This window comes from Cyrtonyx montezumae, unplaced genomic scaffold, assembly GCF_038088225.1.
Source record: "Cyrtonyx montezumae isolate F1298 unplaced genomic scaffold, pur_monq_1.0 scaffold_3, whole genome shotgun sequence".
Classification (NCBI taxonomy): Eukaryota; Metazoa; Chordata; class Aves; order Galliformes; family Odontophoridae; genus Cyrtonyx; species Cyrtonyx montezumae.
The window spans coordinates 125,938,139-125,955,405 of record NW_027072034.1 but is presented as its reverse complement, the minus strand read 5'-3'; the positions used below and the strand labels follow the sequence as shown (position 1 = coordinate 125,955,405).

The following is a 17,267-nucleotide window of genomic DNA, read 5'->3' as shown; positions in this document are numbered from 1 at the left end:
TTGGAGTATTGGGAAATAAAGACAAATTATCTAAATATACAGAGGAGCTATTCACTTTAGCTCTAGATGAAACTCTTGTGTCAAAGTTCCTGAACTTTTTTGCAGTTGATTTTAATGGCACCGTAGTTCTAGCCAAAAAGATTCTAATGTATCATACATCATTATTTTGATGTAAGAGAACAATATTTTAGAAATCATATCCAACAGGACTGTAGAAAACTGAAACGTAATAACTTAGTTCTATACATGTCTCCCCCAGAGTAACATGCAGGATAAGATTGGTGTTCAAGCCAGCACACATTGTGCCAACCTTCAGTTTATGTCTATCACAAATCCTTAGCAGTAATGCTCAGTTTATAGAAGACTAAAGCTGGCTACTTCTGGGAGCGTGTATGAGATTTAATTTTCCCTTCATGTCCACCCATGGCTGAGTTATGAACTCGTGCATTTTTCTCTGCTCCAACAAAGCTCAAATTCTTCTGGCACAGTTTCCAAGGTTCAGTAGAGGGATCTAGAATTGTCTGGTAGCTAGTTGGCTTAGGATTGGGACACAATCCTAAAAGCAGCTCCCACAGCTTGGTCAGAGTGATAGAGAGAGTATAAATGTGACAGGACAGAAACTTCTCACCTGGACATCATTTAGAAGAGCATTGTCGCTGTAGCAGAACTGTACCTGAACATAGCTATGCCAGTTTGAGGTACAGGTAAAGGTCTCTGCTCTAGAAAAACCTTTAAAATATTTATGAGCAATACCTGAATGGGTCTGTCAAGATGGGAGCTATCTGGTTGTGCTTAGAGACCAGTTGCGGCCACTTGAGGAATCTCAAGTAGAAGAGTCTGGTACATGTTTTCTCAAGACCAGCTGTTTGAACACATTTAAAGCAACTTCTGAAGATAAAGACAGGGCTTACTGGAACTGGTAGAAACAACCAATGCCTCAGACACAGAGGTTAGGTCATCAGTGTACTTTAGAAAGCTGCAGCATATCTCCATGGATATCATTAGGTGTCTTAAAGATCCCTTCCAACTCAAACCATTCTATGGTTCCACAATTCTATGATTTTCATAACTTCAAAGCAATATGCTCCTGGTGCTTTTTACTTTCTGTCAGAGTGCCCCCTGGGCCAGCACCTCTCTGGAAAATCAGGACTATAAGGCATTCCCACTTGGGACAGCCAGGAAGGTCCTGGCAGCCCACCACCTGTCACAACTCCAAACGAAAGCAAGGTACCTGGCACATTGAGGGAGGCCCAACACTGAGCACCAGGCACCTCCCTTGAGACATGGACACATGAATGAGCCCAGATTAATGTTTGTGATGATTCTGCTATGAGTGGTGTGATATGTGCACATGGTGAGCTCAAATCTCAACGTGACTTAAATGTTATCTTCAGACAAAATAAACTCATCAGGAACACAAAGAAAGATATTTATTGCAAATAAAAACTCACATTCACATCATTACATCTTACAAAGTGTAAAGAGGTCATTTTGAGAACTGTGTTGCATCTGTGTGCAAAGTGGGTGCCACTTTCATCAGAACAGCTGCCTGAGACATGTATATATTTATCAGAACATGCCAAGGCAAACATCTCTCTATCTACAAAGGTCTCGATTTGGCTGATGACATTGTTCTGACACTTCCACAGTTTCATTTTCTCTGGATCTGGCAGTACAGGCACATAGAAAACACCAAACCAAGAACCTGGAAAGGAAAACATTTCTGGTATTACTTGGCAGTCCTAAAAATCCCAAGATACAACTGATACACAGAGAGAACATTCTGTTTGCAAATGTCTTGGATTTACATGCAGGCTACATCTACTATGCAGAAGACCTCTTCCAAAGTAGTTCTTTAAGAATACGAATTTAGAATATTGCCAATGTACATGAAATTGTTATGAATCACATGTAAGACTGCAGATACAAAGGAAAAAATTCATTTATGTAAAACATGGATTGACTTTGTGAATGAGGATCCCTGTAACTCTAGAATTTTAAAGTGTTCAAGAAACTAAAAAAAAAAAATAGTTTTCTAAGAAATTCAGAGGAACTTTCTGATTCCACTGAGCATTCTAAAGGTAGTTTCCCTTTGAAATCTCTCTTGTTTTCTTCTGCCACTCTCTTATCTTTAATCTCAACATATGTACACAAGTGTGTGTATGTCTACAGGCATATGACTGTACACATGTACATAGCCCACCTTTATTGAATAGCAAATGCAACTATTTTATATTCATCACTAATAGAAATGGGGTAGAAAATCTGAGTCCACTAAGGAAGGTAAAAAAAATTGGTAAGATCATATTCTGGGGTGGGAATTACTGGATGATTTTCCACAACCTGTGACAGACAACTGCCGAGATGAGATCAAAAAGCTTCCTTCTGAGATTAAAAATTAAACAACCTGAATTAAAAATTAAACAATTTTCACCTGTACCCAAGAGAAACTGGGTCATTTTTTCTCAGAATTATTTCTGCTAACAAAGTGACCCGAAGCCATTAACAGCCCACAAAGGGTACGATGGAGCAGGCAGAGAGGGAAAGCTAGAAAAGAGCCCTTTCCTCTGTCCATTTATTTTTATTTGACGTTTTCAGGAGTGCAGAGTTGGCTAAGCATGTGGCCTTTTATTTGGTGTTACTTGAGATATATAAATTAAATCTTTGGAAAGGGTAAACCTTCAATGAGTGTGAATTGTCAGCTGACAATTTGTACCAGCTAAGGCTGCACTCGTATTGTTTACTTGTTCTGTTTTCTAATCTTTTTATGACTGAGAGAAGCAATGTCCACAGCAAAATGATAACTGGAGGAAAAGGAATAATGATGGTCAACGAACTAAAGGCTATAAAAAATATGTCTGCAGTTAACTAGAGCAAAGTGACTTACAACTTTCTGGATAGATAGAATCAGAGAATCATAGAATGATAGAATCACAGAATGGCCAGGGCTGAAAGGGAACTCAAAGACCATGTAGTTTCAACCCCCGTGGCATGGGCACAGCCACCAGACACTAAAGCAGGCTGCCCAGAGCCACACCCAGCCTTGCCTTGACTGCCTCTGGGGATGGGGCATCCACAACCTCTTTGGGAAATCTGTTCCAGTGCACCACCACCCTCTGAGTGAAGAACTTCCTCCTGACATCTAACCTACATTTCCCCTGTCTTAGTTTAAAACCATTCCCCCTTGTCCTATCACTGTCCACCCGTGTAAGCAGTCATTCCCCCCTCCTGTTTATACACTCCCTTCAAGTACTGGAAGACTGCAATGTGGTCTCCCTGGAGCCTTGTTTCCCCAAGCTAAACAAGCCCAGTTCCCTCAGCCTTTCCTCATAGGATATATACACCAGCCCTCTGGTCATTTTAGTGCCCCTCCTCTGGACTCGTTCTAAGAGCTCTGTGTCTTTCTTGTGCGGGGGGCCCCAGGTCTGGACACAGTACTCCAGATGGGGCCTCACAAGAGCTGAGTAGAGGGGGACAATCACCTCCCTCTCCCTGCTGGCCGCCCCTTTTTTACTGCAGTCCAGGATATAGCTGGCCCTCCAGGCTACAAGTTCATGCTGCTGACTCATGTCCAGCCTCTTGTCCACCATAATTCCCAAGTCCTTCTCCTCGGGACTGTTCCCCCAGTCTGTTTAAATGCCTGTCATTGCCTCAACCTATGCACCTTGCACTTGGCCTTGTTGAACCTCATTAGGTTCACACAGATCCACTTCTCCTGCCTGTCAGGTCCCTCTGGATGGCTTTGCTTCCTTCCAGTGTATCGACTGTACCACTCAGCTTGGTGTCATCTGCAAACTTGCTGAGGGTGCACTCGATTCCATTGTCTATGTCACTGATAAAAACGTTTAAGAGATACAATTTTATACATATATTTTTAGAGACTTTCCTTTAATTCTTACATTATTTTATTCTTATATTTATTTTACCTGTTTCCCCAAACTCTACATATGGGCTGGAGTCCACATATAGAAACTTAAATAACATGGAGTCTCTGCAGAGCAACAGGCTCTTGTCATCTTGCAGTGCTGCAGCTGTGTAACTGTTCCCTGCTTACAATTATTTTCCTGGAAGTGTATATCAGAGCTGGGGCTCTAGCCCACTCTCATACCATGAGTAACAGCTCCCTGCCAATGATGTTAAGAAGTTTTCACTCAGAATAACAAAGTGAACTCTGCACAGCAATCTTCATCATTCTGCTTTTCCCTGAAACATCCATCTGCAGGAGCGAGTGGGGCAGGAGAGAAACCACACAGGAATAGTGAAAAGAATGAAAATGACCAAAGAAAGCAACATGATGAAATCCTCTGTTTTTTTTTGGTTTTTTTTTTTTTTTTTTTTTTTTTGCCATTTTCACCTTATTAAAGCTTATAATTCATCAGGTAGCTGATTGTATCACCTCATTGATTTTCCTCCTCCTTCTGGAGGAAATTTTGCATATTAATCTTCAATGAATGATGAAGACATTAAAGTGCTCACATGTACCACATTTTTTGCACATTTGGATATACAGAGCAGTGCAGATGTGCACTCAGGCACCGTCACAAATCATCTTGATAGTTAAATTATGCCTTTGGAATAATAATTTCATATCATAATTACCCATAATGAGAGTATGTATTTTGCAGACTACAAATTTTTTGTATAGGATGTATTTTTCCTTCAGTGAAGAAAGAGAAGAACAGCTACTTTGCCTCTTGTCTGTTTGAGGCTGGGACTCTGCACGTCCCTTTGTCCGTAGGGCTCACTGTCAAGCCACTGCCTGGCTGCAGACCTGTCAGATCTTTGCAGAAAAAAGTGTGGTGAGATATGCTTATACAGGGTGCTCTGGTCTCACCTGAGTTTCTCAACTCAACAGCCATATGTAGTTTATAGGAAATAATAATAAGATTGTAGCTAAGATTAGAAGTGGTTGTCCCTTGTCTGTAGATTGGGTAAACCAAGTATTCTAATCCCATTCTCAGTGTATTTCTAAGTAGAACATATTGCTTGCCAATCACTAAATATTTTAATAGTATATACTGGTACCTCAATAATTGCCATTCCAAATGCGATCCCCATAATTATGTCCATATGCTTCTTAAAGAAATCAAGAATCACTGTTTTACAAGACTGAAAAATAAAATAAAACAATTAATTATAGGTAAAAAAGATTATCCTAAGGTTATTAGGAGCATATCTTCTAAAATATCTTCTCTCTATGTAGAAGAAAAATGATTTGAATTGACTTTAGTTTGTTGTTAACAATAACACAACTGTATGTACCTTGTGTTATGAGGCAGATACACAGCCTTTGCCTTCCCAATGATGAAGATGAGTTTGACTGATTTTTCCCACTAATCTGGTCTTTTAGTTTTAGACCTCAAAACCCATAATTTAAGATTAGCCTCAACTAAATATATTTGGATATAAACCCAAGATTAAATATTCTTTTTGACAAATGATTGATGGTCTTGGATTTTGACTGGAAAGAAGAGAATGATCATATCTCAAGTACGTATATATATATACATATATAAAGCTACTGTTCTTATTTATAAATGCATATTTCTGTTCTTATAAGGCTTACATGTCATGCCCTTCAGGTGACTAAGCTCTGTCTGGGAACTGTGAAGCCAAATGCAGCTTTAATCCATCCCAACTATAGTACTGTTTCAATACTACATACACTACCACAAAATATAATGTATAGTTATATGCCTTCACCATATTCCACCCCTCACAATAAACCTATAGTTCCTTTCCTTCCAGTCCTTCTAGAAACCTCTTAATTAGGGTGACTCAGAACTGTACTTTATTTTCTTGTATGACAAGAATTGAATGTCTTTACTAGAATCTAGCACTACCATAAAATATGTATATTCACGAGAACAATATCTTTTACCTCCAATAATGTCACTGATGGTTTTTTAAGTGTTCTTTGAGGGCTTGCCTGAGGCCCAAAAGACCAAAATTGTGGCCCAAACACCCTCTTCATACGTTATCCAGATTGGGTTCTGGCATTCTCTACTTAACCAGAGTTTTTCCATGCTTCAAAACAGTATTTGCTTCTGTGGGACTACATAGTGAAGAAATCCACATTCAGGCAAGACTTTTAGAATAGTACACAGTTAGCTTTAGATGTGTGCTAAAATTTGCATTGCACTAGATACAGATCAGTGAACTTCATGCCACCAGCATTTTAAAATCGCGGCTATTTGGCCTAGTCTTCCACATGCTTTTCTTTGCATGCATAGTGGTCAGTTTCCATGTAAACAGACAGATAAGTTGTGAAACAAATCAAGATTTCTTCTGCCCACCTACTGATTTTTGAGTATGCTTTCATGGTACCCATCACCAGGCATTTTTTCGTCATTATTATATTAATTGCCACAAGTCCTTCAAAAGACCATCGTTGTTGCATGTTGCATTTTAATTGCACTGCCAGGAAACCTAAAATGTATAAAAGTGTCCTTTCAGTCTATTCTGCAAAATGATTATGTTTTTTTAGAATAAGGCTAAAAAACCCAAGGTCTGGCATTTAATGTGTTCACTTTTCAGTATCTCTTAACCTCTGAGTCAGCATGTCTACAACCAAAATGAGCTCTGGTGGGAGCATCATCTTCCAAAGGAGAAGTGAGATCCAAAGAGTAGCTGACATATTGCTCTGATCCAGAGGTATACACTGATCCTGAAGCCATAATAGCAGTTTTCACCCAAATGTCTGCACAGAATTCTCAAGTCCTATAGGTAGAGGAGTTAACAGTGGAAACAGAGACATCTCAGGAAGAGGAAGCAGCCACATGTTTCATGTATGCAAAGTAATTTCACAACTGTTGGTACAGAGGTAATTCTGGCTAAAAAAAGAGAAGGCTGAACTTCATCTTTTTGGGAGGAGATGGAACTGTTGTCTATGCCAGTCACAACTCTCTTAAAGCCTCTTTTTGAAAGGAAAAGTGGAATATTGTACTTTTCTTACCTGTTTAAAAACACGTCTGCCTCCAAAATTGGTGCAGAGGTTTTTTTCTTCATACTGTTGTTCACACTCACAGACTGCTTTGCCATCAATAACAAGATTAATATTGCTTCCCCAGTCTGCAGGCCCATTGACCAAACCACAGCACTGACTCTGCAAGAATAGAAGACATGGGAAGATAAGGAAAAATGTGGTGGTTTGCCATGAGTGGAGTGGAGGAGAGGGAGCTGAGGGGAGCAGTAATTTCCTTTCCTCTTTTCCCATCTGGTCATTTTCCAGATTGATATCTGTGTCAAATATTCCTTACATTTCCAAACCAATTATAAGAACGTGAGAGTACAAGTTCAAAAAAAGAAAAAGGAAAAGGAAAAGGAAAAGGAAAAGGAAAAGGAAAAGGAAAAGGAAAAGGAAAAGGAAAAGGAAAAGGAAAAGGAAAAGGAAAAGGAAAAGGAAAAGGAAAAGAAAAAGAAAAAAAAGAAAAAGAAAAAGAAAAAGAAAAAGAAAAAGAAAAAGAAAAAGAAAAAGAAAAAGAAAAAGAAAAAGAAAAAGAAAAAGAAAAAGAAAAAGAAAAAGAAAAAGAAAAAGAAAAAGAAAAAGAAAAAGAAAAAGAAAAAGAAAAAGAAAAGAAGAAAAAGAAAAACAGATTGTCAATATAGGCCTGGAGCATCACCCTCAGGAAAAGCTGAGTAACCTGGGTATGTTCAGCATGGAGAAAAGAAGACTGAGGAAGGATCTGAAACTTGTTTATACATGTCTAAATGGAGGTGAGAGACAAATGGACGAGGCCAAGCTCTTCTTGGTAATGTGTAGTGACAGGACAAGGAGTAATGCCTTAAAACTTGGAAATCATAAATACCATACAAACATGCAGAAGAATTTCTTTATGTAAGAGTGGAGGAGCACTGGAATAGGTTTTCCAGAGAGGTTGTGGAATCTATTTCTATGGAAATATTCAAGACCTGGCTGGATGCCTACCTATGCAACCTATTGTGGGTGACCTGCTTTAGCAGGGGGGCTGGACTCGATGATCTCTTCAGGTCCCTTCCAACCCCAGCAATTCTGTGATTCTGCGATTCTATGCGTAATATACAGTGATCAAATTAAGATACTGTAAAGCTAGTAATTGTCAATGCCAGAACACAGCATGGATCAATGCTGGGTATTTTAAGTTTTCGGAATCAAGCCTTCCCTCAGCATGTGGTAAACAACATCCACAGTAAAACACATCTTGAAAAGCCAGGCTGAAAAAAGTAATATTCCTACATAAAATACTGCGATATCCAGAAAAACAACTACCTCTAATGATGATTAGCCCTTTAAATTAGAAATGAACTGGGTAGGCCAGGGCTCCATGTGGGGGTTGTGAAACTTAAACCAGGTGCAGTTTCACCTCATGTTCCACTATATTCAAGCCACTGAAGCTCAAGGATGCAGACTTGTATTTGTGTCCTCCCTCTTTGAAAAGCCAGCTGGAAATGCTCATGTTATTTTGCATGAAAACAAAGGCTGTTGGGCATAAGAAAGGAAACTTAGTCAATTTAAACATTAATAAAGTAATCATGATATTTGTCATCTTGCTCACCTTTCAGCCATCCCTCTAGTAAGGTGCTTATTATATCAGGAGGTATAAATTGGCTCAGAAGCAGAGAAAAGAGCTGGAGATGAAATGGAAAAGAAGTGAACGTAATCTAAGCTACCTAAATATTGCTTCTTAGTTCTTTTCCTTTCACACCAGCAGCCTTTAAAAATATAGGAATCTGTTAAGCCTACACATCGAAAAAATCTTCCATTAGGGAGTAAGAAAAAAAACAGTAGATATTTTTCAGTGTATAGAAACTGGTGGCAGCAGGAGCATGGTGGGGACACACACCACAAATTATAATTGTGAAATTCAGGGGTATTCTCTGTGTGATGTCCAGCACCAGAGTGGTATGAAGTGCCCACCTTCTGGTATCCTGCAGGTGGAAGAAATCAGAATATATATAAACACAGGGAAAAAAAGGCAAAACAAAACTTCCACATCAAATGCTGTGCTGAAGTTTTCTTGTCCAGTGTTCTTGCCTATGGAGTGCTGGATAGATCTTAGCTGGGATACACTGAAGGAGCAGCTTCCCTTTGAAACAGGAAATCTGTAACAAAGGAGAAAGAAGCCTTCTCACTTTGAAGCTTATCTAACTGTCAGTCTCATTTCTTGGGGCCAACTGTAAAGGGAAAGCAGGCTTTTCAGCACCACAGGGATGACACAGAGTCCATGTGTGCCCCAGGTGCAGAGATGGCCTTGCTCCTGAGGAGAAAACCCTCCCCTGGAGCAGGAGCCATCCAGCTCTGAGATAACATCTCAAGAAAGGACCTGTAGAGGGTTGATTTCAGACCAGGAAATAAAGTGATGGTGGGGATTAGCAGAGTTTGCTAAAATGTTACCATCATTTGCTTAGAAATGTTATCACTAAAGACCCTGTAAAAAGAAGGCTCATTTATGTAGGTATTAAGTAACTTCATCTTCCATGTCCTTCTGAAAGGAAATGGGAACATGGTAGCTTGAACAGGAAAGGAAGATTTTCCATAGGTCAAGAAATGCTACTAAGACCATTCAGACATTAGAACTGTCCATCACTAGTCCAAACTAAAGCAAATGCCATGAAAATGATCTTTGGAGACTGAAAAATTTCGGTATTATTCCCAAGAAGAAACAAGTGTTGTATGTTTTTGTTTTTCCTAAAGTGAACAGAAGTCTTTAACTCTTAAATCCTTAAGTGAACTAACTTAATTTAAGTAATAAATACAACTTAAATAGATTAATCTTCTAAAATAAATTTATCTGGTTGAAGCTCTGAGTGAGTCCAGGTACAGACTGAATAGGAGAATAAAACCAGTGCTCCAACCTACCCTTACAACAGCACCTTGCTTCAAATAGATGATTCAGATTGTACCTTCTAGGTAACCATGGCTAGAACAGGATCTGTACTTGATAAAATGTGTAACTTACTCTAACATATGTTCAAAATTTACCTAATAATCCACATTCAGTCTGCTAGAATGACAAAATATGCAAAAACATAACAAAACAAACAAACAAACAAACAAACAAACAAAACATAAAAGCCCACAAAGAGCAAATGCAAAGACACACCGAGTTTTAAAATTTCATTAGGCATGCTCTGCACACCCTCTGAATTCTGCAGTATTACCACCAGAGTAATGAACACTGATGTGAACTGAAGAGGTTTAAGACTGAAAGATACTTAGCTACAAATTTATTTCCTCCAGACTTCTGGAAAATTCCAATTAGAGTCACTGAGAATGTCTTACTCTGTGATTAGTAGAGAAACGGGCTTTTAAAATCCACATCAGTAAATCTGTCTTCCTGTTATGTGTCCTTGCTCCAACCCTCTCAAAAACAATTTTGCCCAAAAACATCATGGAAAGCTCATGCCATATCGAGAGAAGAAGCCCCTTGTGCAATGTTCCAATTTTTGTTTAAGTCAGAACCTTTCCTATCCCCAGAGAATGAAATTCAAATTTATGGCAGAGTAGCCATGAGGCGAAGCTTAGAGACAGAGCAGAGAGCAACCCCCACTTTTAATTACATTTTACTTACTTGTAGCTGAAACTTCTGCCATGACTCTTGAACTTGCTTTGCATTTTCTGTATTACCTTTCAATAAATTAACAGCCTCCGTAAGTGTCAGGTTAAGTCCTTTCTCGAGCTGCAAATCCAAATTACTTATTAGTTTTCTATGGAGAAACAAAACTTTGGGAAGATTTTAATGAAAATGCAGAATATACTGTACCTGAGGTTTGTACACTGCTCCTAAAATACCCCCTGTGATCTGAAGGATCAGGATTAGCAGCAGTCCAATAAAAAACTAGGAAGAAAAAAAAAGGAGAGAGAAAACTATAATGCTTTTGAATGAGTTGCTCTCATTTTGTTTAGGTGAAAATTAATCTTTCATGTGCCTCTACAAACATTTAGACAGAATGAATGGAAGTTTAGTCAGTTCTAGTTTTCCTTCTTCAGATATGAGAATAGGAGATTGAGACAAGGTGTGTGCCTCATCACCAATTGGCCATCAAAAAAAGGCACACCGTGGAGTAGTGGCATGATGTGTAGCTGGGAGATGTTGGATAGGAGGACAAGGAAAACATTCTGGGAGAAGTAGTGGCAGAGTAACTGAGAATAAATGTGATAGATACTGGGGGAGACTGTGGAGGGAACTTCATTTGTATGGGAAAAAAAACTAGTGACATGATCAGGCCTCTCCAGAACTTGTCTTCTATTTCATGAGAATACCACAATTTCCTCCACACTTGATTTCAGAAAGGGCTCAAGCACAGGGTAAGCAATGAAAACACACGTCCATAAGTAAGTATTTGATTAAATAAAAATGACCCCATCCTCATTTGGTACTACCAATGACCTTATTTACCAAATATACCTGTGGTCTGTTTAAGATAGCTAAATGTTCTAATTTCCTACCAAGATCAGCATGCACCGGCTTTCCTTTATGGCACCACAGCACCCCAGAAATCCTAGGATCATAATGATGGAGCCCACAGCTATCAGCACATCAACCCCTACAAACATATTGCTGCTGTTTATGTCCAAAGCCTGAAAAGAGAAGGAAAAAATATTTCATTGGCAATAAATTCCTCCTAAAAATATCCATTTCACCCCAAACAAGACAATTACTTAATAACTGATAAATACATTGATGTGCAATCATAGAGAAATTATGTTCTTTGAATAAACAGATCTATAATGTTCCTTCTTAAACATTCTGTTGGAGAGCTTGGTGGAGCTTAACTCTTCACAACCTTTGTCTATGCAGAAGATGTAAGTCAACTTCACAGAGTAAATAAAAATCTCATATTCAAAGTATTTTTTAATTTGATTTAAGTTGACGAGTCTTTGCTTTATTTCAGCAAGCAAAAAATATTGATTATCTTGAAATTTCTCCTACATTAGCCAAAAGTTAAGGAAACAAAATCTCTCTTTGTCACTAGAAGGAATACACTCTGTGGCTTTTCCTGAGAGGACATTTCTAGGAGTAATACTGGATATATGAGGGAAAGAGTTAGATATATTTTCCAAAGCGGTTTTCTCTTTTTTTCCTTTTCAGTTCTTTTCCTTTTCCCTTCTTCTTTTATTTTTTTTTTTAGACACGATCTCTAATAATATCTTCAGAAATGAGAAATGTATTTTGATGTCTGAGACATTCAACTAAACAATTAATATACCTCCATAATATTAAATATCAAATAATTTGATTCCCACAGGACTGACCAAAGGCCAAAACAGAGAAAAATGTTCAAAGAATATTTTCCAGTGTGGCTGATGCCCAGATTAGAAAAAATGTCTGGAAGCTTTCACATACATCTTCTAATGGAAATTGCAAAGGTATACAGACAAGTATAATTTTAAGAATGTCTTGTTCTTCCCTTCTCCAACTTGTACAGAACCTCCTGTTACTTATCCCTAGGAAGCTCTCTTCATCTACAGCCAAATTCTTCTGGTATCTTCAATTATTACTCAGGCAAAACATAACACTAGTTTTGAATGGGAACTCTGCCTGCAGAGAGGCAAAAATGTAAAAAAACCACATTCAATTTTGGTGCCTATTCTTAATTCATAGCTTTTGTAGAGTAATTATTGCTACTTCAGGAAACTATCTTAGGAAACACTTAATGCTTTTCTGAATAGGAAATATCTTCAGGAATAGAAATAATATGGCTATGATTTGCCAAGCTCCAATGCACTGTCTGAGCCACCATACTAGAGATGATCATTTAGTAAGCATGAAAACTTTAGCTGAGTACCTGCAATGTCTTTTTTTCTTAAACTTTATAAAATGTATTTATCTTTACCCTCACAAATCACCTCAATGTAAGCACCACACATTTGTGGAAATGCAGTTGGGAAGTTCAAATCTATATAGTATCTTCTATGTTTTATACAGTTCAGGCATGATTGTATGTTTACCTCTTGAGCATCTTTGCTAACACGTATCCATATAGAGACTCCCAAAATGATGCAACCACACACCTGTGGGAAAAAATAAACAATATTTAGAAAGATCAACAGTTTTAGATTAAAGTTCAGCATCCAAATTGTGCCAGGTGCTGGACAAAATTCTGAAATCATTTCTTTGACAAGGTGAAAGAAACATGAATTGCTAGAGCTTAGAATACTGATTCATATCCAAGAAACTTCATAAGGATAGTTAAACCTTCAGTTATGCACCAAATCCCTGATGTTTCCACCCCAGAGGAACCATCATTTCCTTGATGATTTATACATGTGGTTGGGAAGCACACAGAAATTCTCTTAGATGAGAGAAGGCTATAAATTGCTATAGTATGTATATAACATGACTGTAAAGAACATAGTTTCTTGTATAATGAAAAAAAGAGATTTGATAAGGAATGCTGGTACAACTGCTATTGCTAGAGTTATTTAGGACATATATCTTTAGACATATGCTGCATGGTAAAACTATCAGGAGCAATTCTAACAGTCTTTCTGCTTTCTGTATTGCAAAAGTATCCATCCGTCTTCAACTTTTAGAATATTCCTCTCATAATATGCACACTGTGGTAGTAACTATTTCCATTTTTTTAATAGAAAATAACCTTACTCTGTCTTGTACCTGTGAAAGATAGACATCTAAGTCTAAACCCTCTGACTTGTCATGAGCACAGATCCTCGAATGAGTTAAATAACCCACTGGTACTACCAATTTCTTTCCTATGGCTATAAATGAAGCCTGGACTGAATTTCTTTAAGATGTCAAAGTCAAGGCAGATAAATCCCAGATCCAGACAGATTCCCTAATCATCAATTTCCTCTAATTTTGTTGATATTTGAGGTACTGTTTTCCTTGTGCCAGCCACTCTGTTCCTTGCCCTGTCTGTGGTAATGCTCACAAAGAATGGGAGATGTAATTGAAGATCTAATCATATGAGAAGATTGTATCACCTTGGAGGACTGGTAGGAAAGATAAATTACAGAGGATCAGAGTCTAGCAAGATTCAGAACGTGTATCAATTTAATACTTGAGTGAGAAATAGCTATGAAATTTGATTATGAGCTTCCCATGAAAAGTGGGACTATTTCTAACCTTTTAAAATAAAAAAAAGAAAAAGAAAAAGCTATTTTTATATGTTTATGATAATTTTTCTTAGAAAATGCTTTCTCTCAAAAAGACTTCATATAATATTTAGCATCAAAGATCATAACGACTTCAGCAGATTATTTAATATGGAACAGAGCCAGCCCTCAGACATGAGTACCACACATTTTCTTGCTCTAAGTAAAGCTGCTATAAGTACTTTTTAAACATGAAAAAGAAATTTGTACAATCGATGACAGCTATATCATGTTATCAAATTTAACTAGAACTCCCTACTGAAATCATCTGAATCCCACTGAATCTGCCTAGAAACCAATGGTATCACATGACCCTGTATTTGGGTATTGTTCAGCAGCATTATGTGAACCATGTAGCTGTGTATCAAATGATGTGTTCTTACTAATGTGAAAATTTCCACTCAAGCAGCTATTGCTGCAAATCCAAACAATATTTGGCCAATGCTTTACTCATTATATTGGACCTCCCATAAGAACTCAGCACAGTAGTGAAGTAAATAAAGCTGAATGTACCAATATCTATTTCTCCCACTAAAAAAAATAAATCTGTTTTTTAAAGTAAAGTTTCCAGTAGGATGACTATTTTTTAATTACTAATTTATTTTTTATTTCTAAAAAAGACTTAGAAAAGACTCATAAAAGTGTTAAATTTCAGTAAAATTCTAATGTTTTGTTTATTTTCATCATAGTACACAAAAGGTGTACAAGAATACATGAAGAATAAAACTGAAATTCCAAATCAAATAGATCCCTTCCCAAAGAGCCAAAAAATAACACTTAGCATTTTTTGCAACACTCCCACCTGATTATTATGTTTTGCTTAAAATAAAATTTCATCTAAAGAACTTTTCATTTTTAGTGATCCAGTATTTTCTGATGAAATAAAAAGATTCCTATTTTCCCAACATTGGAAGACTACCACAGATTTGGTATCTTTCCTGATGTAATGTACAGAGAACAGGTCACTTTGGCTGCAAGTGGGATCTCAAGTACTCAAAAGTTGTTCAGTTGTCAATCAGGAAATCATGTTGCCAACAATAGGGATCTCATTTTGCACATTTGGTGCCAAAAATAGAAATTCAACACCTGTGCATGCTGTGAAGTAGCAGAGGCTTTACAAATGAGGGTGGCAGGTGAGGCTGGAGAGCTTGCAAATGCTGAAGTAAAGAGAAAGGAAAAGTCTGACTTAATTGTCAGGTTTAACACACCAAACTGTTAGGACAAGGTCAGGTTCAGTGCCAAGCTGGATGGGGCCCTTGGCAGCCTGATCTGATGGGTGGCAACCACCCCACAGCAAGGGGCTGGTCTTTAAGGTACTGTCTCCAACGTAAGCCATTCTATGATTCATTCTATGATTCTATGACTAATAAAAACTTCAGATATGCACCCAACTTCAAAGCACAGGTCTCCAAAAACACGCACTCAGATTTCTTTCCCCAGATGGGAGAGATGCAAAACTCCTATTCTCAGGGGCACACCATTCACAATGCACCCACTTTGCAGGACTGATGTAGCATTTTCCAGGGCTTTGACGCTCCAGAGTATGTTGTAAGAACTACTGCAAAATAAGGCACAGGATGGCTGGAAAGCCCACTCCTGAGCTCCAAAGGTGGGGACACTCCCAGAGAGATCACACAAGGTTTGAAATGAAAGGACACCAGATAAACTTTGACCGTTGCTGTTATCTACTTAAAGCTAAAGTCACCTTCATTTCTTGCTCTCAGTTTAATTTTCCACTTGTCCAACTTCCTTGTGCACCAAGGAGAACAGCTGTGAGAGAGGTGGAAATCGCTGTTCCCTGTGCTTCACCTCAGCAATTTCATGATTTCCATGGATTAGAGACAGGTGTGTAACTCAAGTAATTCAGTTTCATTGTACTCTGACCATATTCCTGTTTGCACCATGTCTATTCTCTCCTATCTTGGTAGTGCTAACCCCTTCCTTTAAAGTAAGTCCATAGAGTTGCATTTGTGCCCTCCTCAGTCCCATCCAGGCTGCCACAGGCACAGAAAGTTCTCTCCGTGTGTCTTACTCTTTTTAATTATATCACCTTTTCACTCAGGAAACATCCCTCAAGGTATTGGACAGACTGTGGCTGATAGTTTCACTTCTGATTTTAGTGAACTTCAGGTGAACTTGAAAAACTGATCGGAAAGCTAAAAGTGAGGTGGAACCATGACAGAAATGATCTTTTACTCAAAACTTCTCAGAACTTTCAGGACCAGAAACTCTTGCAAACTGGCTGAGATGTGGCAAATAGGCAAATATGATTTAATCTACCCTTGGAACGATGCCTGCCATCCTGTGCCAGGCACAGGGAGGAACCCCATTTCCTTGCACGCTGGAGGAAGCCAATCATTTCAGTATGGCTCCCATCCATACTGCCAGCCCATACCATTTCCCAGACATTTATTGCCCACCATCAGAAACTAATTATGACACTAAGCATAAAGCAAAGAACCACAAAGAAGGATATGAAAACCATTTATCAATTAGGAAGCTAAAAATACAAGTGCATTTTCCTATCTGCTGTTGCAAATACACTTTCAGGATGAAAAGAGCAGACAAAGGAAACAAGCAAGCAAACAAGCACACGAAAACAATATATGTTAAGATAATGGAGAGATGGTTATCTTCTGACTCAAATGAGTGATGTCCCTTGAGATGAGGGGCATGTTTCAGACAGGGAAACAGAACCCTGGCTGCTCTACTTTTCAATGTAGAGAGAAGACATTTTTGTAAGAAAAAGACAAAATAAGGGCAAAAATTAAACATTCTTCTCTCTCTGATTTAGAATCACGCTCTGGTTTCATTTATGCTCGATTTTCTTTATAATTTTTTCATCTACAGACTTCAGATAATGTTGAACGCATTACATGTGTCACTAATAACAATTTAAACACCAACTTACCCAAAATAAGAAGTTGAAGACGAACATTGAATACTTCAAGCATCTGCTTACACCTGCCATTTTCAAGAAGCTGAGACAAAAATGAGAACTGCAGAAGAAACTTTCCTAGCAGTTTGACCCCGATAGAAAGGCTGTTCCTGTTTCTTCAGGAAATCTCTCAGACCACATCAAATGCACTGTGATCTGCTTCTAAAGGCAAAAATTGTGACCAAGGCTTCTACAGTTATTTAAACTGTTTTCCACAGCTAAACATTAACC

At 38.1% G+C, this 17,267-nt stretch overlaps 1 protein-coding gene across 1 annotated transcript; it reads right to left on the bottom strand.

The window, feature by feature from the left end:
* Positions 1-1,408: 1,408 nt before the first annotated feature.
* Positions 1,409-17,234, bottom strand: TSPAN8 (tetraspanin 8). Its single transcript, XM_065743336.1, has 8 exons — positions 17,010-17,234; positions 12,932-12,994; positions 11,429-11,560; positions 10,743-10,817; positions 10,551-10,658; positions 6,956-7,105; positions 5,026-5,109; positions 1,409-1,705 (listed from the first exon to the last, which is right to left on the bottom strand). Exons 1-8 carry the CDS (start codon positions 17,067-17,069, stop codon positions 1,652-1,654), a joined length of 726 nt encoding a protein of 241 aa, XP_065599408.1. The 5' UTR covers positions 17,070-17,234; the 3' UTR covers positions 1,409-1,651.
* Positions 17,235-17,267: the final 33 nt, after the last annotated feature.